This window comes from Bactrocera dorsalis, chromosome 1 (genome assembly GCF_023373825.1).
Source record: "Bactrocera dorsalis isolate Fly_Bdor chromosome 1, ASM2337382v1, whole genome shotgun sequence".
Lineage (NCBI taxonomy): Eukaryota > Metazoa > Arthropoda > Insecta > Diptera > Tephritidae > Bactrocera > Bactrocera dorsalis.
In genome coordinates, this window is record NC_064303.1 from 21,309,082 (window position 1) to 21,331,743 (window position 22,662).

The following is a 22,662-nucleotide window of genomic DNA, read 5'->3' on the forward strand; positions in this document are numbered from 1 at the left end:
CAGATCACACACTTCATTGATGACTCGTCAGAAGCTACTGGAGTTCGTATGTGAGGTTTTATCGCATCCACCACATAGCCCGGACATAGCGCTAAGTGAATACTACCTGCTCCTGTCCATGGCGAACAAATAAAAAATTATTTCATACTAAAAGGGCTTGATTTGCAGACATCTGTTTATAGCCCAAGCTTCTTGGGGACAAAGAAACCATTTTAGATTGATATTTCAAGCTATTTTTGTAAATTTCAATCTTGTAGTCGTTTCACAGATATTTTAACGAACATAGCTTTAGATATGAGCGCTGCTATTATCGAGACCACAACTGTACATGTACATACCTACTTCATACATACATACTTACTCCCGAAACGGTCTTATCACCCCAAACTTGTTGTGCTTTTCGCACCCGCAATACGTCCAGCGCATAAGCTACCGCCGATAACTTCATAGCTTCGAGTGTTATTGTTGTTGTTATTGCGCTCATACTACTAACTCACTCTACAACGTTTTTTTTTGTTGTCCTCTTTGGCTTTTTGATTTTGACGAACTGTTGCTGCTGCCGATCGTATCAACGCGATGTTGGAAAGCCCCCGAGTAGGCGCCTCAACAGTTGCTGATAGTAATACACACACACACACACGCACAAATGTAGGCACTCACACACGTCGCCTAGCACTCATGATTAGCATCTGCCGCTGCTGCAGCTTTTGAGCCTACAAACAGCGAACAACCAACTCATAGAGTTTGCTTGTGTCCAATGTACGCCGGGGAAGTCATCTCGCAAATTATTCACTCGTAGGAGATCCCAGCGTTTGGACGTGTTGTTACGCTTTCGGAAATAAATAAAAACGGTATTTGGTTTTCAAATAATCAAATGAAAGTGACTACAATAGCAATCAGCAATTAGTAAAAGTCAAAAGTGTGCCATAAGCATTGTGGTATAAAAATACAAATTTACAAATTAGTAAAACTAATTAAAAAGTGACGATCAAAAATAATAATAACAACACATACATACATATATGTATATATAGATATGTACATATAAATAAATATTGCATCTTAAGTTAAAAGTGTGCAGCAAAACAGAAGCAACAACTATAAATATACAGTAAGGAGAATAAACATTAGACACACACAAGGATTAAGAGATCAGCAAATGAAATAAAAGCAAAAAAAAGCATTGTAGAAAAATAATACAATTCTAAAAGAAAATTAAAAAAAATTAAGAGGCTAAAAGGTGTGCACGCGCTAACAAATTAATCATATAATAAATTCGAAAAGAAATTTCGCAATTTCAATAAACGAGAAGCCAACGTTGCAAAGCTAGATTTATTTAAGTGTCATTTTCTGCTGATAATGAAAATTAAACTCGTGAATTCGACAAATAAAATGTGACAAAAAATGAGTTGAACATTTATAATAATACTATAACGGATTTCTAAAATTTTTATTTTAAAAATGATTTCGTGACATTTAAATGTGCATATGTGTATCGATTAAATACTGTTAAATTTTTTTTTGAAAAGGTGAGTGGTTATTATATTCAATTAAATAAAATATTTACTAAGAAAAAGACGGTTTTTTTTTATTTACACGAATAATAACTTTTTTAGTGATTTAAAAAAAATATATTAAAAAATATAATTTGTATTTTAATAAAAAATAATTAAAATATAATATATTTAATATAATATGTGAATATAAACACAAATAAGTGCAGATTATATTGAAAAAAAAAATAATTTTTTTTTAAAAATTTGAATTAAAATTTTTTAGCAAATTTTTTTAATTTAAAAAAATTAAATTTTTTATAAAAATTTATTTTATACCAATTTTTTTCGAAAGAAATTTTTTTAAAAAATTTAAATTAAAATTTTTTATAAAATTTTTTAAATTAAAAAAATTAAATTTTTTATAAAAGTTTATTTTATACCAATTTTTTCGAAAGAAATTTTTTTAAAAAATTTAAAATAAAATTTTTTATTAAATTTTTTAATTAAAAAAAATTAAATTTTTTATAAAAGTTTATTTTTATAAAAGTTTATTTTATACCAATTTTTTTCGAAAGAAATTTTTTTTAATTTAAATTAAAATTTTTTATTAAATTTTTTAAATTAAAAAAATTAAGTTTTTTATAAAAGTTTATTTTATACCAATTTTTTTCGAAAGAAATTTCTTATTAAATTTTTTTAATAAAAAAAAATAATTTTTTTATAAAAGTTTATTTTATACCAATTTTTTTCGAAAATCAAAAAATTTTTTAAACGAATTTTATTTCTTAAAAGCGCAAAATCTGGGTGGATATTTTTTATTGCAATTAATTTATAATGAAATTAGGAAAAAATAGCAAACAAAATTAATAAAATTATTTGTGAACCTTGTCAATAAAAAAAATATGGGAAACTTTTTTATACATATAATATGTATATTGTGTTTCTAAAATATAAAACTTTTACAATCTTTATGGAAAGCTTTTAAAAATGTTTCGAACGTTCCTTAGACAGCATATTATATAAAACTGTTATAACTTTAAATACGACAGTGCAGTTAGTATTTGTAGGGCTTAATAATAGCCTAGTAAATAGTCAATGGTTATTAATAAAGTCTTAAAGTATAATAAAAATTTAATCTGAAAGCTCTCTCCCTAAACTTTTCTCAAAAGTTTATACATAAAATTTTTTTTTGTTAAAGAACGTGCTTTTCAAAAATAGTTTTCCAAATTAAATATTTTTGTTAAAGTTTTTATATTTCACCATATTAAACTTTAAGTTGCTAGTTACCCCTGTTTTGTATAAAAATAATATTCGATTTTCATGACACACAAATTTACTATAGAATATGGTATTTTAATATTAAATCATATACTATATATACTATAATATGATATTTATTAAAAAATCAATTTTGATTATTCCATACACTTTGTTAAACTACCAATCACATGCTTACTGAATTTAGTAAGAGAAAGAGCTGGAAGCTTTGAGCGAAAACCTGCGAAGTATGTAATTTGGTGGGCTTCCTAAAACTATGCAACGACTTTAACAGTTTTAAAGATCTAACAAACTACTATATTATTTATCATATTATTATTTTTGATTTACTATCTACTAAATAATGAGAATCTTATCATAAATCTATGTAGAATGCCTAGGATAAACTGATAAAGCAATTTTAATTATGTGCTGCAAAAAGCTCACGACAGATGACTCAAAAGCTTACGATGAAAATAACACGTTTTTAATTTCTAATCTTCTTGCTATCTTTATATAATGATAAGTTCTTAAAAAACGGATTAAAATAAGAGCTGTTGTGGATATAACTCTTGATACACTATTTTTTTTTTTTATTAGTAGAGGTGTTGAATTCTAATTGGTCAATTGTAGGCCAAGTACATATGTGTTATTATCATACATACATATATATATATGTATCAGTTATGTATACATATGTATATATGTATTCATTCAAAAAAAATGAATGTATGTATTCAAAAAAAATTTTTTTTTTCGTTTGGTACGCGGAAAAATAGGTTCCTAGACACCTCTAAGAAAGCCGCTCCAAGCATGAGTTCTTAATTGTAATGGGGGGGTCCTACTACTTACAGTTTTCTATTCCTTCTTATTATCAGAAAAAAAAATTATTTTAATTATTAAATTATTAGAAAATTCATATCTCGCTTCCAACTACTTGAAAAAAGTTCGGAAATCTCGCAGGAACTAGCATAACATAACTACAAACATATGAAGTCAGCATAAAAGCTTTCCTAATTATAGCACAAAGAGAGCGTTCTGCTATAGTTCTCTCATTCTTAACATATTGCTAACAGCAGTTAGTCATGCATTGGTCGTGTGTAACCGTAAATGAGAGAGCGTAGCGATTTCAAATTCTCTGACTGTTAGTGCTGAATTCTATGTTATGTAATGAATGTTGGAGGAGAAATCTAGCTGTATAAATAATAAACATAAATATTCAATGGTATATTATTTGTCAAGAACGTTTCTTTTTCAAAGTACTTATTTATGGATTTTAGAAAGGGGTTCTTGTAATCTACATATATTGCGGATCTGATAACATATGAACATTTATTATTATTTTACGAAAATTATGTTGTGTGCCCAACAGCTTACTACACTTTAACAGATCTTTAATACAGTAAATCTAAAGCTTTTGAGCTTTGCTCTCACGTAATGAAAAATACCTGAGAAAGCAAGAGCAACACTTTATAGTAGAAGTGAATATGAGACAGCATATTTAACACATTATTTTTCTGACTCTAGATCCTAGCACTTAGATGTCATTGATAAGCGAGATTTTGCAGACTCGCTTCAATCTAATCAAGCAATTTTAAAAACGAAGTAGCGCATGTGTACTTGTTTAACAGCAAATCGTAACATAACATAACATAATACAACATAACACAACATAGGAGAGCACTTACATTTATACTATATATGTACTATACACCAATCTATCTGAGTGACTAACGCATTTATTGCGTATTAAATGTTTACTTTATTCGTTGGCACAAAGAGTATATAATTATTTTATTGATATGATAGAGCTCGCATAAGAGCAGGAAATAAATATGGGTGGGTACTTATGTGTCGACATTATCGCACCTGTTAATTGTATGCTTTGGCTTAATGTGTGCAAACAACGAAAAAACTTTTGCAAAAAAAAAAGCATTTTGAAAATAAAACACATGGCAATTCGTGAGATTTTTAAATCAACTTTATTTATTTATTTTCTATTTTTTATTTTTTTGTTTGCGCTACTTGTTCTAGTGCTTAGTGGTAGGCATGCAAAAGTCACGTGTCTAACATATGCTGGCAACGCGGTGGCTGCGTGAACCCGCAAGCCGTTACCACATAAATTAAAAAAGCAGAGAAGACACGAAAAGAAATATATGTCATGCCGGTATTTCAGAAGATTATGGCGTGCAAAAGTGCAGAGGGGCGGTGGAAAATATATTTCATTATAAATATAATTTAGAAGTTAACTGATAAAGTTGAGCAAAGCGTATAATATGGCTATTAGCACTGTGTGTACAGCATTTATCATCTTAATCTATAGGAAATACATTTTTAGGGTTGATTAGAATGAAAGTGAGTAATTTGTTTGATAAAAAAATTAATTACTAGGCATTTTTTACTTGGACGCGCTCGTAAAATACAATTAACCTGGCAGATTTTTATCATGGATAAATGAGACACGCGCTATTGTAGTTAGTAATGAACGCATTACTGGTGGCATAGCATAACAGCTAAATGAAACCCCATGACAGATGAGTCAAGTATAGCGCCGGAGGTACTTGAACGAACCCATGACAGCGAAGCCGAGTACAGCGCCAGAAGTACTTGAGCGAAATGTGGGGCTTAGATTAGCTGCTTTTACATATTTACACACTGAATAGTACAGTTTTTGAGATATCAATCCGAAATTTCGCTAATATGCTTTTCACTCCAAGGAGCTGCTAATTTGTGGAAATTGCTGATATCAGCCCACTGTAGCTTATGGCTGCCATACAAATTGCTCGCTCGAAATTTATGTACATAAAGTTCTTTTTTTTACCTTTTGTGCTATGAAAAATACACCTGTGTAGGTATTATAGCTAGGATCCACAGTTTGTAGCGGATATGGAGTGACAGGCCCCTTCTCAACGTCATTTACAAATACAGAATTTGATTTACTGACGATAAATTTATGTTTTGGCATAGATACATATAGATTGCCAAACCCTTCACTTATTATTTCTCCATTTGGTGCTTTAACACCTTTTTTTCAAAGACAAAATTTAATCAATTATATCTTTCCCTCCCAAAAAAATCCTCAAAAAGATCGATTTTTTGAAGCCTCTAAAGCAGGTTCCCCACTTAACGGAGCGTGGGTCGAGTATTGCGGTTGACTGCAATATTATGTAATTATTTTTAACTATATCCACCATTAAAAAAACAAAATTCAGTTTAACTTGGAAGCTCCTGAACCACCTCACCCAACAAAAAAATAATTTTGAAGTTTTCTCTTCTGGTATTTACAACGCGCCACCTTCGTCTTGTCTTATTTTATGGCTAATCGTGGTTTGTGCTTACATGTACACATATGTACATACATACATACTATCTACACATATACACTAGTACATTTGGTACGTTTTTTGAACTACAGTTATACCGTGGCGTCTCAGCGTCGTGCTGTAAGACACACAAAAGAAAGCATACCAGCAAAACAAGCCGCCATTTTATTCAACGCACATTCGTTGCCGATCTCTGATTGGTCACACTTCTTCGTGCGCGATAATTGTGTGGGTAGGCGTAGCCTTGTTAATGTCAAATGATGAACTTTTTTTTTTGGGGTATTGTCACAAGCATAATTTCCACCGGCGCGCCGCTTGTCTGATTACCGTAATCTGCAACAGCAGCAATAACATATGTCTGTTTGATTGTATGGCGGCTTGTTGAAGGTTATTTACCGCAGCGAAGTGCGCTTTTGCCATATTTTTCACTGCAATTCTGCTCAAATGTTCAATGCACTCGCAAATATTCGAAGCAGCAATTCTTGCTTTTGTTTTTTTTTTTTGGTGTTATTTTTTACGACGCACACAGTACTACAGTCCAAAACGGCGCCTATTTATATGGTGGCAATCTTTGTTACGGCCATTTCAGAGGTTAGAAAAGGTGATTGAAGAGCATGCAAATAATATGTGAATATGGCTTGTTTTGTATATTATGGGAATTTTATGCGCCGTGTGTTTTGAAATTTCACAATTCGAAAACAGTGTGAATAAACTTTATTTTGCCGCCAAGTAACGCATCTATTTGCGTCCAAATTCAGTTTTCTAGGTCATTCACAAGCGCAAATGGACTTTTCGAATACAAATGACGCCATGAAATGTGGGAGAGATAAGTATGTGTAGGGTGTTTGTTTGAAAACACTGTTATTTTTGCGCTTAAGATCCGGTTTTGTGAGATCTCCTTTACATATAAAGATTAAGGTGTATATAAACTAGGCGCCCTTCAATAAAATACGTTTAATTTTGTCTCAATTTGCGAGTTTATGTTTAATTCTTAATATTTAATTTTTATTTCAAACGGTATTTCAGTTAAGGGGTCGGTATGGTAATCTTTTTTCAAAAAAAAATTTTTGTTTTGCATTTTTTGTTCCCTTATACCCTTAGAATTAATGTAGAAACCCACTTTACTATTGAAAGGTTTCAGAAAAGGCCCAAAAATAGTAATACCACACGATATTCGGAGCGCTCTAAGTGCAAACCACAAACTTTAAACGCGTTTTTCTCAAAACACACTTTTTTAAACTGACGGACATGATTCCGGTCGAACTACTCAACCGATTTGCTTAATTTTTTTAATGTTCACAAAACGCCTGACTATCGTCCCTATTTCTTTAATAATTTATTGACAATGTTATGACAAAATTTATGTAAAAAAAACTTGGCGAAAATATAAAAAAAAAACATTAATTACTTTTTTATTTATCAACATTTTTTTATGATTCTAGTAGGAACGATACCATACTTTTTAAGAATTAATTGGGTTTTTGTGTTTCAGATGATCCAAACATGAGAAATCGTGTCCGCCAGTGAAAAAACGCATCTCATTCAACCAGCCATTTCTCCGACAGATGTCATAAAAAAATTCCGAAAAAATTTGTTTATATACTCCATGATATGTAGTACCTCATGATATGTGAAAAAAGTTCCATTGCAGAATAAAAATTTCTATAAAAAAAATGTCAAAAAATCATCCAGATTACCCTACTGACCACTTAAATTTTTGTATCCAAAAAAAAAAAAAATGCCGAGTTTATTTCAAGATTTCTTTATTGACTTCAGATTTATGACTTACTTAATATAACTACATTTTCAATATAAGAATTTTATTTTTATATGTCAGTTTGTATGGCAGCTATATGCTTTATTGCCTTGCCTCGACTTGCCTTAGACAATAATCTGCGCCAAATATCGTTTAGATTTCCTTTCAAATAAAAAAGTTTTCCATACAAAGACTTCAGCTTGATCGGTCAGTTTGTATGACAGCTATACGCTATGGTAGTTCAATATCGTTTGTTCCGACAAATGAGCAGCCTCTTAGAGAGAAAACGATGTGTGCAAAGTTTCATAACGATAACTTTAAATCTGAGAATCTGGTGTGTGTAAAAAGAATCCGTACATGTCTAATTCGACTTTGCTTATCGCTCATATTTACTTTCAGAGGTATCCGACGTTTCTTTCACTGTTCAGGCTCTACTAATAATTTCATATATTTAATAATAATATTTCATATAAAAATAATATTTCAATTTATAATAATATTTATAAAGCACCTCAAGTACTTGTGATTACTTCGAGCAACCCAGGTGTAATTGACTATACTTTACAGTAATGAGTCTGTTTAACATGAGTAATTGGTGATTGAAACAAATCGCGCGCAGCTGTTCTAGTAAATTAACTGTATGTACATTTAAATATTATTCTACAATTACATGATTTAATTAAAATCGACACTGATTTGTATTTTTACGGTCTTTTTAAATATGCCCACTTAATTAACTATTTATAAACATTTATTCTTCAAAATCAGTATTCTTGTTCACAAATCAGAAATCACGTGTAGCAAAAACATACAAAGTCGTATTCAAATTGCAATTGTATTGAAAGTGCTCACGTGACGTCATTAGCAATTCATTACAGCAGTGTTTAGTGATTACAATTGGATTGGCAGGTTTTGTAGTTGAGTATTAACAGCTTAAACGTTACGATATACTGAAGTAGTTGCCTAAGCATTTCACATATGTATTTAAATAAACCTTTACAAAGTGTAGCAAAGTAGTTTGCACTTTATACAAATTAACGTTAATTACATACTATAACAGATATAACGTTTTTCGAAAGCTTTGACGTGGGTGCTTCTTTTAAAGTAGTTAAGGATCAAACACTCGAAAAATGTTTGTATCCACGCATATCATTCTACGTAAGTGCGTTAAAGTGGTCTTAGATAACACTTTTTATACCGTTATAGAACTATTTAGATCATATATAGAATATATGTATATAATACTTGTATGAATCGTACAATTGTATTCCATAGAAAGTATGTACGCCAAAGAATTTCAACATTTCAGCGGTAATTTTAGTGTTGTTATTCTTTAAAATGACAATAATACAATACTATAGTGTCTTTCAAGCCTGGAAAATAAAATTTTATTTTCATTTGTCAATTTATTTTATGTTTTGAGTTGCTAAACATGTTGTTTTGGTTAAATTATTTGTGTATTGTGGTTTCCTAAGAGCTTTTCCTATTTAACTTATTTGCCAATTATACATTATACTTCTAAGTAAGAGTTTCGAAAGTACAAAAAGAATAAAATATAAAAAATAATAAAAAAAATATTAAATTATTTTTTTAAAGCATTAATTGCAACCCTGCTTAGCGCTTTACTTTTGTGACTAAAAAGGAAAATATTTATACCCATTAGCTATGTTTTTATATATCCGTTTCTTGATGCTTTGAAATTTAAACTATATAAGATGAATTTAAAAAAATAAATAATTTCTAGAAAACTTAAAACTGAATAATCGTTTTGCGCAAACTTAATTACTTTAACTTTTAATTTAAATATATGTGTTAATCAACTCGCGGCAGATTCGCTTTGAAATTAACAATCTTTAGAGATTACGAGAATATTGAAATAACATACTGCTTTATGATTCGCTTAAGTATGCTCAAGCGAATACATATTGAATTTAGACATTTATATACATATAAATTCATTACATACATACATTCATATACTGTACTCTCAAGCATATCGTCACCTAAAATGCAAAACAACGTTTCAACAAAGAAATCAAAATTGGGGTTTTATTGTTTACGAGTCACTACATTATGTTGCATATATGTATGTAGCATAAAATTTTCAGCTTCCGCTGTCAAATATAACCAAAATATAACCAATATATAACCATTTCATAACCAATATATAACCAATCTATAACCAACATGTAACCAATCTATAACCAATCGCTAACAAATATAACCAAATTATAACCAATATCTAACCAATCCATAACCAATCTATAACCAATATAACCAAATTATAACCAATATGTAACCGATCTATAACCAATATATAACCAATCTATAACCATTTTTTAACCAATTTATAACCAACATATAACCATTTTATAACCAAAACTCAAATTTTGTTTCAATATGAGTGGCTTCAATTACATTATTCTTTCCTACGTCTGTAAACTTATGAAAAGTGATTTTACGTTATTTTGCGTTTTAGGTGATGATATGCTTGAGAGTACAGTATATGAACTATGTTCGGATTGACTATGTATGAATAGCAGTTCAGTAAACTCATCTTTTTTTAATGGATTAACAAAGTTCAAATAAACTGCAACCGATTTCGCGTATTACGTTTGAGCATTGCAATAAAAATTAGTAACATTGTATTACATTCCTCAATTATCAGCAAAACGATTAAAGGGTCACTTTTGACTTTCTTACGAAAGCAAAAAGTCACAAAAAATTCCATTCCTAATCAATGTCAAGCAGTTGTAAATGCTGAGGCGAACATTCTTTAATGTAATTAATTTTTAATTTCAACAGCTGATGAAATCGATATGCGCTATTATGTCGGCATGTAAACTTATGAGCTTGCGAGCATGAATAGAACGTAAGAGCCTGTCAATGGTGATCTTTACCACCCTATCGTTTCAATCAGTTTGGCATTCGAATTGATAGCATTATCATATTCATGTAACTAATCACACATGTCGACATACATACAAATGCACATGTGTACATAAGTATATATGAGGTATGAGTATGCGCGCATTTATTGCCGCGTGCCAGCAACACGTATGTACGTATACATTTAATTGAAATGATAACAATGTGTTGAAAATATCAGTAAGCAAATGTCACGACGTGATCTACGTGAGATCACTAATCTAATTGCTCATTCGTTAATTGAAATAATGAGTGCACAAAATTATTAGCCGCGCACAGTAAACTCTATTATTTTGCTTTTTGTTTGTAGGCGCTTCATTTGGCATTGCTTATCTTGGGAATTTCTTTGCGGATTAACGGCATGCCAAATTCAGATAAATTACTAGGGCGCCGGGAATATTCTTGAATGCAACAGCTGCGCTGCGGCTGCGGCGTCAGTAAAAAATAGCACAAAAACGTGTCTGACTGTGTTAGCGCCACGAATTGCAAATTCTTGCGGGCGATATAATTAAAGCTGCGATCACTTCTTGCATACGGTTTTTGTTGTAGCACCTTTCCTTCCGCTCAGCGTTCAGCGTTCAGAGCTCGGGGTACATGTGCTATGTAATTTTGCCAACGCTTGCATAAATATCTTATACTACATTTTTGCTTTGCTGCAATGCGAAGCCCTCGTCCGCGCAGTGACGCGCGGCAATGTGCGTCGTTGAATGGGTTGGCTTGCGACCCAAACGTAATCACGATCGTCTGGCTGACGTAGGAGATTCGATTTATTACAATGCGCACGCATACAAACGCGCCCGCGTTCATACATTTTACATGCCTCGGCATACCTTTACCTATTGCAGATACACAGCCGAAATGTGCGCGCGCGCTTGAGTGTGTGTGCATGGCAAATGTTTGACGATCTCTTTTGGTTACTATCTGCTTGGCCGTCAGCTAAGCGCATACGGTGTGTATGTGCATGTGCGCCTCTAAATTGCAAGCAATGTCTGCATACTTGATATTTCAATGTTTGGGCCAAGCGCTCACGCTCAGCGCGCTTTGCTTTGTAAGCTGATGCAATTTCATTAGTGATTTCATGACGAAAGGTAATCGCTCTCTGTCTACATAGTGCAAGCTTGTATATTTTTTGCATAAACATACACATTCACGTGTGCACAAAAAAGTGTAGAAGGCAATTTATGAGCACATACATACATACAAACATACTTAACCACTTACATGGCGGCATACTTACACTCAAACACATATACATATAGAGTTTTTAGTGAGCAAATTGTGAATGTCTCAAGTAGCCGGTGGGCCGAGCGTCAAAGGGCGGTTGCGCGGTGTGACGGGTGTAGCGTTCGCCCAATTGCTTCGTAGCTGTAAGCGCCGCGATTGCTTTGATCACTTACTAGTGACGCGGCGCTGCTAGTGCTGGTGCTGCTGCTGCCGCTGCCGCCGCCAGAGCGTTTCGTAGTTTATTAATAAATCTAGTGCGCTCGTTAGGCTGTCACTTCATTCATCAAATGTGTCGCAAGGTGGCAAGACGCGTGTCGCGGCGGTGTCTACTTAAAAAGCTATAAATCACACAAACGTAACGCGTTCGAAAGGGTTACTAAATATATGGCAACAAATTGCAAGTGTTTGGAGGAAGTTAACTCTAAAGTATTTCAAGTACCAAAAATGCAGATAAGCTTGTAGCTTCTTGAAAAAAAAGAACAAGTGCACTCAGGTAGTTATTATAAGCAGCGTTAATGCTTTGCCATAAATAACTAAATATATGGAAATGTATGCGCGTCAATCAAATTTCAAGTATTAGTTAAAAATATGTTAACACTTAAAAATTTTTGCTTGGAAAAGGTTCGAGAAATGACGCCAATGATTAATTTAAAAAGAATTGTGGCCATGCGCTACCTTCTTCCAAAAATTTGAACAAATGTGCGCTTAGTATGAGCTGATAGTGTTCTAATCATACGTGTCATCGGCATGCGAGCGTAAAAAAAATTACTTAATGCGCACTAGCTGGTTTGGTGATAAATACATTTTTGAGTAAATTTTGAAAGAAATATGAAAAATGACTTATGGGAAATTCACTAAAAAATTATAAAAAACACAGGACTAAGGCAAAAGCAAAAAAAAAAAAATAATAAAAAAAAATATAAAATATATGTAAAAAGCATTTTATGTTTAAATTATTTAAAAAAATGTTTAAATATTAAAAAATATATATAATATATAAAAAATATGTTAAAAGAAAAAAATTGTAAACAAAACTATTGAAAATCTTCATAAAAATTAAAAAAAAAATGTTGTGAGATAATTTTAGAAATTTAACAAAATTGATAACAAAAAATTTATAAATAAATTTTGAAAATATGTACTTAATTATAACAAAAAAATTACAAAAAATTATTAACAATTTCGAAAAAGAATATAAAAAAGGACTAATGGGAAATTTACTCAAAAATTATAAAAAACGGGACTAAGGCAAAAACAAAACAAAAAAAAAAGATTTCAAAAAATATAAAAAAAAATGTAAAAAGTATTTTATATTAAAATTATAAAAACAAATGTTTAAACATTATAAAAAAATATATAATGATGTTAAGAGACAAGTCGTAAACAAAACTATTGAAAGTCTTCAAACATTTCTTTTTTAAATAAATTGTTGTCAGATAATTTTAGAAATTTAAAATAATTTATAACAAAAAATTTGAAAATAAAATTTGATAATACTTACTTATAAAAAAAAAATAAAAAAAAATTTTAATTAAAGCATAATTATTCAAAAGGTTTGTAAGTGAAAAAAGCAAAGTTATAAAGAATAATATAAAAAACCTTCATAAAATATATACATAAATCAAAATATTATGATATAATTGTCTAAAATGTTAATAAAATATATTAAAAAATATATATTTAGAAAAGACGGAATTATAAAAAAATTCAAAAAAAATTATTAAAAAAATAATTTTTGGCAAAAAAAAATAATTTTGAATAAAAAAATAACTTAAAAATATATTTTGGCAAAAAAAAATAACTTTGAATAAAAAAAATAACTAAAAAATATTTTTTGGCAAAAAAAATTATTTTGAAAAAAAATATTTTTTTTTATAAATTTTGGCAAATTTTTTTTTTTATAATTATAAAAAAATTCAAAAAAAATTATTAAAAAAATAATTTTTGGCAAAAAAATAATAATATTGAATAAAAAAATAACTAAAAAATTTTTTTTGGCGAAAAAAAATAATTTTGAAAAAAAAAAAAATTTTATAAATTTTGACAAAAAATATTTTTTTTATAATTATGAAAAAAATCAAAAAAAAATCATTAAAAAAAATAGTTTTTGGCAAAAAAAAATAATTTTGAATAAAAAAATAACTAAAAAATATTTTTTGCAAAAAAAAAAAATTTGAAAAAAAAAAAATTTTGAAAAAAATATTTTTTTTTTATAAATTTTGACAAAAAAAATATTTTTTTTATAATTAAAAAAAAAATCAAAAAAATCATTAAAAATATTTTTGTCAATTTTTTTTTTTTTAATAATTTTGTTCCTATAAAATACTAAGAAATAATTTTAATAACTTTCAATTAATTTTAAAAATATTGTACAGTAAAAAATAACTAAAAAGATTTAAAAATATATTTGGTTATTATATGCTATTGGAAGTGCAGTATCTAATAGTTAGTGAATTTCTGTTTTCATATTTCTAAAAAATTTGTGAATTTTTATCATTATTGAAACATATAATTATTACAAAAACCACAAAAAAATTTTCTACGAAAGTTTCATGTAAAATACATTTCTGAATTCACAGAATTGATAATTGATTGAACTCGCGGCCAATTTGGTGATTGGTGCGGTAAGCCGATGAATTCGTAGAAATAACGAAGCGCTTTCAAGTGTCGCATACCAACAATGCTTTAAATATTACAAATAAATATGGCCATTGATTATGTGTATGTGGACCGGATATATGTTTTTTCCGGCAGTTATTTTAATTCGATAAAACTACATACATAAATAAATTTTTAAAATTATAATTAAAATTTTTTTTAAATAATTTATTGAATTAAAAAAATATATATAAAAAAAAATTTAAATAAATTTATTAAATTAAAAAAAAATTATAAAAAAAATTTTAAATAAATTTATTAAATTAAAAAAAAATAAAAAAAAATTAATAAATTAAAAAAAATATATATAAAAAAAAATTTAAATAAATTTAATTTTTAATATTCAAATATCTTAAAATGTGCTTTATATTAAACAGCTTACCTACTTTCTCTCTTTACAGGCGCAATTTCATGACACATTCGAATATTTTCAAAGCCCACAAAGTGAAAAATCCCAGTGCCTATAATTTTTTCCAAATGAATTTGCTTTAATAAAAAGTGTTAAAAATATAAAAAACAACAAAAGCAACAACTTAAAACAAAGCTATAGTGTAAACCACCTCTATGTTTTTAAAACAACAACGGACTAAAGTGGGGTTTTTAATGTTACCAAAAAGATAGTAAATCAGTGAACATACAACAACACAACATATATTTGCATAGCTAACAAAACAAGTGAATATTAACGGTAAATAAGTAATTTAAACGCCGTCAACTTCAAACACCAAAGTAAACGCCAACAACGCACACCGTCCAAACTACTAAGCACAGCCATGGCCAAGTGTTTTATCCTATTCATACTGATCGCCTTCGTCGTGCTCGATCACAGCATCATCTATGGACGTTACCACAGTGACACATACGGTACGAGCGACTCTGACAGCCGGCAAGCGATTGCACATCACATGCGTCCAACACAACACCACAATCACCGGCAACTACTGCCGGCGCACACATTGCCACATACAGGCAAACGTACGCTGCATGTGAAGAACAATCGACCGCGTGTTGCTAAGTCGCGACGCATACGACAGTCGTCGTGGCAAGAGAATGTGCCGCCAGATACTATAAGTAGCGCAGAGCAGCGTGCGGAACGCGAAGAAGCCGAAGCGGCGCTGCGACGTTACGTGCACATACAACGCCACATGGCGCATCAGCAGGAGCATCTGCTGCATCACCAAGAAGAATACGGACGTAACCAAAAGCATAGGGCGACGCAAACACAAGAGTGGCGAACCGAAGAACAGCAACAGCAACGCGATGTGCCGCTGTATCCATTTAATATGCGCATGCCGCGTATTTGGCAGCACTTAGGCGGCACCGCGGATGTAATGCTCGGCGATGCGCCGAGCTATGACAGCGTAGAGACACAACGTGTCGATGTGTCACTGCCGCTGACGGAGACCACTAGCGATTCTGATGAGCTGGATGATTTTTTGGCGCCCACTGTGGAAGCAGAGCAGAGCAATTCGCTGGAATCGGAGTCGGCGTCGTCGGAAAAGGAGCAAAGCTCGGAGACTGTAAGGCAAGAAGGAAGCAGCGGCAAGACCGATTGTCCAAAATGTGAGAGCAGTCGGCGCGTGGAACACATCAGCGAGGAAGAGCTGACACTGCTGCGCATCGAGTATGTGAAACAACAGATTTTGGAGAAGCTGCGGCTGAAAGAGCGTCCCAATGTGTCGGCGGTCAGTTTGCCCAAACCTATTTATGAGGGCACAACCATCGATGAGGAAGAAGAGGACAGCGCTAAAAATAAGGAAGTCGATGATTACTATGCGCGTACGAGCAAAAAGTTCATCTTCCTGCAGAGAGGTGAGTGCAACGGTATTGTAGAGAAAACTATTACATTATTGTACTATTTGAATTTATTGTTGTCTGCAAATAAATTTGTAACTCATCTATAACAATTTTTCATTTGCAGAAAAACGCGAATGTCAGCGTTTGGGCACGAATTCATCCATGTGCTTCTCGTTCAAAATAGACGATGCTGATGCTGATGGCTTTGATGTCAATACCGCTGTGCTCTGGCTCTTCAAGAGTAAAAGCAAACGCACGCATAGACGAAAAGCCGCGCGTACAAGTGCGCAAACCATTGTCGTATCGGAAGTGCAGCAAAACACACACCCGACCTATTTACCCGTCGTGAAAACCATCGCCATACAGGCGATCGATGTGCAAGGTGAGTGTGAGCTCATTTCAGCTGTGTTATTATGGTTTAAGTGTTTAAAATAACGGTTAACGACGGAAGAAATCGGGTAGTTTAGGAATTGAAAGTATCTGTAGACATTAGTTGTCAAATATTTCCCTTCTGCTTTTTTGCTCTATAAAAAGTGTTACAGTGATCGGATTTAGTTCAAATATGCACCGTTTTGTTCGATGATCTGTTTCAATCTAGACGGCAACTTCATAATACCTCCTCGTAAAAGCCCCCCTTAGATGTGAAGAATTAGGACAGCCAGTTTTCACAAGCCTCTTTTGAGTTCAACTTTCCACCAATAAGTGCGTTCGCCATGGATAGGAACAGGTGGTAATCACTTGGCGTTATGTCCGGGCTATATGGTGGATGCGAGCAAACCTCCCATCCGAGCTCTAGTAGCTTCTGACAAGTCATTAACGAAGTGTGTGGTCTGACGTTATCCTGGTGGAACACTATACCTTTCCTGTTGGCCAATTCTGAACGCTTCTGGTCGATCGCCTGCTTCAAGTGGTCTAGTAGTTCGCAGTAGATGATAGAATTAAGCGTCTGGCCATATGGGAGCAGCTCATAGTGGATGATTCCATTCCAATCCCACTAAACACACAGCAAAACCTTCCTGGCCGTCTATCCCGGCCTTCGACCACCACCGTTTTCGCTTGATATTGTCGTATGTGATCCATTTTTCGTCGAAAAAAAGGCGGAAGGGAGATATTTGACAATCTAATTTTGCAACATATAGTATTTCTTCGTCACCCAACTTGAAGTACATTCTAAGAACTGTTGAGCTTTTATAGTACACCGCATTATATTCTATAAAACCGGTTGTTTCCAGCGCCTGTGTTATCTTTGTAGGCATACACATTTGTGAAGCTGTAAAAATGTGTTATTCAATACAAAAGCAGTCATTGAGTTAAGGACAAAGACACAATTGACAGCTACCAAAAATCATTCTGCTTGTCTTTCTCAACTACGCACACACAGCATTTATATATTTTTTAAAGATTTAATGGGTTTAGCATAACGTGGGGTCTTTGAAGTGTCATTTTTAATCAAGAAGTCAATGGAATCAAATATAAGATTAAAAATGCGAATCATGCTCACTAATTTTACTGAATTTATTTATTGAAATTTATACCAAGAAACCGCGTTGCGAATTGAGATTCAAGCAATTATGTAAGATAAAAAGAGCTAAACCATGTTGATATCTTATTATAAATGAGTTTTCCTTTTTTAAAGCTAATAAAACTAGTAGAACATATTTTAAAAAATATTTTTGTTATTTTTAATTTTAATTTTGGGATTAAAGTTCTCTTTCAATCCGATATTTTTTCAAATTTAAATTTTATTTACAATATTTTAACCGATATTTGTTGTAACGCATTTTATTTAATTTTCATTTGAATATCTGGAATATTATTTTTATTTTTTATTTTTTAAATATTTTTTGACTACTTAAAATTATGAATACTTAAAGACAAAACAATTTGAGTATCACTTAATTTGGACAGACTTCAGCTTTTTTTTAAATGTGTGTGAATAAGCCACGCTGCAATTTTCGTTCACAAAAAAGATCATACAAATGCCGATTCGAGATTTGGACTTTCGCCGATCACGAGTCTGAAAAAGAAATGTGTAAACAAATGACAAATGGGAGTGAGGAACAGAGTAAAAAAAAATTATAATATATATTTTAAATAATAATAATAAAAATATTAAAGGAATTAAAGAAATAATGAAATGAAGCAGATAATTTTTGTTTTCTCAAAAATATTTAACAAGAAAAAATATAAAAATAAATAATATGAACGCAATTTGCAACAACAATGATTAATCCGCAATGCTGAAGCGCAGAAATGAATAGTGAAAACAAATAAAAACAAATCAATAAATAATAAAATACCAAAAAAAAAAACAACAACACATAGCTTATTAAATAAGCGACTATTTGAATATTGATCAAATTAATAGCTTTCTGGTTATCTATAATTACTAATAAATACTAAAAGTTGCACGCTAATAGATGTTTTTCTTAATTTAAAGAACCCAATGCGCAAATTAAGCTTTTTAGATTCGGTTGGGTCATTTGAACTCTTTGATTAAGCGAAGCATAACTTTTTGGCATGCTAAAAGCACATCCGGAAGCGCTTTCTTTGGGTGCTAGTGTGCCATTAGCAAAAAGTTATTGAAAATGCTTAAAGCTGTAGCAAAATTTAAAAAAAATTTAATTTTTATTGAAAATTAATTGATTGCGTTGTTGTTGTTGTGTTGAAAGCTAAATTTTGTTGTTTCAGGTCAATGAGAATAGGTAAACTGCAGAGCTTTCGAAGCTTTCGTGAAATTTATTACGACTTTAAAATGTTAACTAATTAAACAAATGCTTTACTGTTAAAAAAAGTTTTAAAAAATTTAATTTTGATTCAAAATTAATTAATTTCGATGCTGCCATTGTGTTGAAAGCTAAATTTTGTTGTGTCAGGCCATTGAGAATAGGTAAACTGCAGAGCTTTCGAAGCTTTCGTGAATTTTATAACAAAAAATAAAGCTTTCACTTGTACACAAATCACTTGAGACATTCAGAATGCAATATTTTTAAAACTAGAAAAAAAGTTGTTATTTAAAAAATAGTTTTCATTTAAGCAATGTGTTGTGCTAAATACTAAAACAACAATAACTAAAAAGAGATAAAGCTATTTTTAACTAAAATAGTTTTATGAGTATTATTTTGGCGTAAATAAACACATGTTGGTGGAGGAGAAAATTTATATAATTTTTTAATTTTCAAATAAATAAAATTTGATATTTTTAATTTAATTTTGACATTATTTTTAATTTTGACAATTTTTTTTAATTTTAATTTTATTTTCGGAAAAAAATTTCTAACCGAAAAAGGTAAGGGAAAAAATATTTTTAAAGTCCTTAGCCACACTTCCGATTACACCATTCATTCGGTTTGCTTAAAAATTTGGACAAAGTAAAAAGATGTAATTTAAAAAAAATTATTTTCATTTAAAAAATGTTTAATTTTAAATATGAAAACAATAATAATTAGAAATGCAGAAAGGTTCTTCTAACTGTTTAAAAAAAGATTCTATGAGTCTTTTTTACCTAAATTAAAAAATATATTATATAATTTTTTATTCGTAAAACAAATAGATTTCGAAATAATTTTTTTAACTTTCAAAATTTATTTTTGAATCTTCATATTTTTTCGGAAAAAATTTTCAACCCAAAAACGACAAATAAAAGATTTAATTTATCGCATAAGGAACATTTGCATAAATTTTGAAGCAAATGCTGAGCTTTTGGAGCTTTCAAGAAATTCATTAGTGTAATAAAGCTTTCACTTGTGTTATAAAAAAGTTTAAAGTTTGAGCCAAATCTGAGCTTTTGGAGCTTTCAAGAAATTCATTAGTGTAATAAAGCTTTCACTTGTGTTAAAAAAATGCGAAAGTTTGAACCAAATCTGAGCTTTTGGAGTCTTCAAGAAATTCATTAGTGTAATAAAGCTTTCACTTGTGTTAAAAAAATGCGAAAGTTTGAGCCAAATCTGAGCTTTTGGAGTTTTCAAGAAATTCATTAGTGTAATAAAGCTTTCACTTGTGTTATAAAAAAGCTAAAAAACCGTAAAATTCAAACAATAGTTTTCCTTTCGCTCAGGGTTTTTAATAAAATACTTATTACTCATGAATCCCAAACCGACTTTTATTATTATTTTTTTAGTTCGAACTGACCAATATTATTAAAAAAAGAACACACTACAAAAGCATACTGTTACCTAAACTTCAGCTTATATTATTTGGTAAATATATTTCTTTAAAGTTCGAAGATTGATTAAAGACAAAGAACAACAAGCCGCGGATGAGAGAAGAAGATTAAAGGCATGGAAACTTGTGAAAAAAATAGGCAGCATAACACAGTAATTAAAATCTGAATATTTCAACAAATTGCCGAAGCGGCGAACTGCTTATCAGAAGCCGAAAAAGTATTAAAAAATTAGTTCATCTTTTATTTATAGACTTGCTTATGTCAGTTGCGTGACACCAAGCGAATCTTAGCGAATTTTAGCAAATTATTATAGAGCGATTTTTTTGAAATTTTTTTTTGTGTTTTTTATGTTTTTTATGTTTGTCTTTTAGCATAGCTTTTCGTATATTAATAATTATATTTCTGTTCATAAAATAATTTTAATAACGACATTTTTACTTTTTCTTTCTTAATTGCAGACGAATGGATGAAGATCGATATTGAATGGCCCATTAAACGTTGGTTTGGCAATCACGATCTCAGCCATCTCATACACATCTCATGCCGCACTTGCGACATGGCCGCAATGGAGGATATGATATCCGTTGACAAGGATTATCGGCCCTTCATAATGGTCGATACGCGTAATCGGCGGCGCGCTTCACGCCAGAAACGTGGCATCAATTGCACCGACGGTGTGACGGAGTGCTGCCGTGAGAAGCTCTACATCTCATTCGATGAGATCGGTTGGGGTGATTGGATCATTCAACCGCGCGGCTATGATGCCTACTTCTGTCGCGGCACCTGCGGCAGCGTAGCCAGTGTGGCACAGTCGGCGACGCATCACAGCGCCTTCCTGCAGGTATTGCATACTCTTTCAATTAAGAAATAAACATGTTATTTTTGCTTTCGTTTAACACGTACTTATGCGCTGCTTTGTTGTTTCTTGCAGAAAATTGCATTGTCGCGACGCAACAACCGTGACAGCAAACCGCTTGAGCTGGTACCTTGCTGCACCGCCAAACAGTATTCTCCGCTGAAGCTCGTCTTTATGGATAGCAATAATACTGCGACACAGAAAACCTTTCCGAATATGGTTATTGAGTCGTGCGGCTGTCGGTAGTCGTATCGTTGCGTCGCTCGCGACGCCAGCTGAATGCATACTGTATTATCGCGTTAGTTTGTAAGCTTATTTGTCTCAAATGTCTCGCATTAATTTGAAAATCCATAAACATTGCATGCATGACCGTTTTGTAATTATAAGTCTCATTCAGTTATCTTTAAGTAAACATTTGTTTTTCCATCCAACCAATTTAGCATTATCGTTGTTAAACCGTTTAGTTTTTTTGTTGCAAATGCTCATTGAACTTAAATCGCTGCCATAAAATAATTAATTTATATCTAGGCTTAATTGATTTTAACATTTTCTGCTGTTTTTTATAAGAACTGCTCAGTACTTAAGCTCTCGAAGAGATATTAGTTACTATAACTGTTAAGATTTTGTATTAATTAGAGTTTTACCAAAAATAATTTAAGTAGTTACGTTTTGGAATTGTAAACATTTAGTTCAATTTCTAGTTAATTAATATTTTTTAAGGCTTAGTTGTTATATTGGGAAGCTCGAGCGCCATTAGCATATTTAACAAATATAGAATTAAAACTAACTTTAACTAAAATAAGCTAAAATGAAAAAATAAAATCCAAAAATGTACTTTGTAAACACTGTAAGATAAACACTCTTTTTCTCTGTCTCATTCAAAACTATTCCAAACCATTAACGGTTATTAAACGAAAAGTGAATAAAACGTTGCCTACATTTAGGCATATCTACTGAAATGAATCATGAAATGAAGTTCACTTGCTAGCTTGGAAAATGTGCTTCCGAGCAGCTCTTTGGGAGTTTCAAACTTCAGATTGGACATGACTTAATCGCAGCACGCCATGCTGATCAATTATATATATATTTAAGAGGGTCAGGGCCTTACAAAGTTCTTGGCAAATTTAATAGGTAAACAAGTAAGAAAACAAATGGGTCGGGCAGTAAACGAGGGCAAGACGAAATATCTCCTGTCATCAAAG

At 31.3% G+C, this 22,662-nt stretch overlaps 1 protein-coding gene and 1 long non-coding RNA gene across 3 annotated transcripts in view; both read left to right on the forward strand.

Annotated features, from left to right (window-relative positions):
- LOC125780225 (uncharacterized) overlaps window positions 1-22,662 on the forward strand; it is a 341,973-nt gene that overhangs the window by 175,399 nt on the left and 143,912 nt on the right. The window lies entirely within an intron of this gene.
- Window positions 778-22,329, forward strand: LOC105225678 (inhibin beta A chain). Of its 2 annotated transcripts, none has more exons than XM_011204258.4 (5): window positions 778-1,529; window positions 15,044-16,454; window positions 16,564-16,821; window positions 21,063-21,445; window positions 21,536-22,329. In XM_011204258.4, exons 2-5 carry the CDS (start codon window positions 15,416-15,418, stop codon window positions 21,704-21,706), a joined length of 1,851 nt encoding a protein of 616 aa, XP_011202560.2. In that variant the 5' UTR covers window positions 778-1,529; window positions 15,044-15,415; the 3' UTR covers window positions 21,707-22,329. The 2 variants fall into 2 exon arrangements, with proteins under 2 accessions (XP_011202560.2, XP_049317756.1); XM_049461799.1 differs by lacking the exon at window positions 778-1,529 and adding an exon at window positions 11,007-12,477.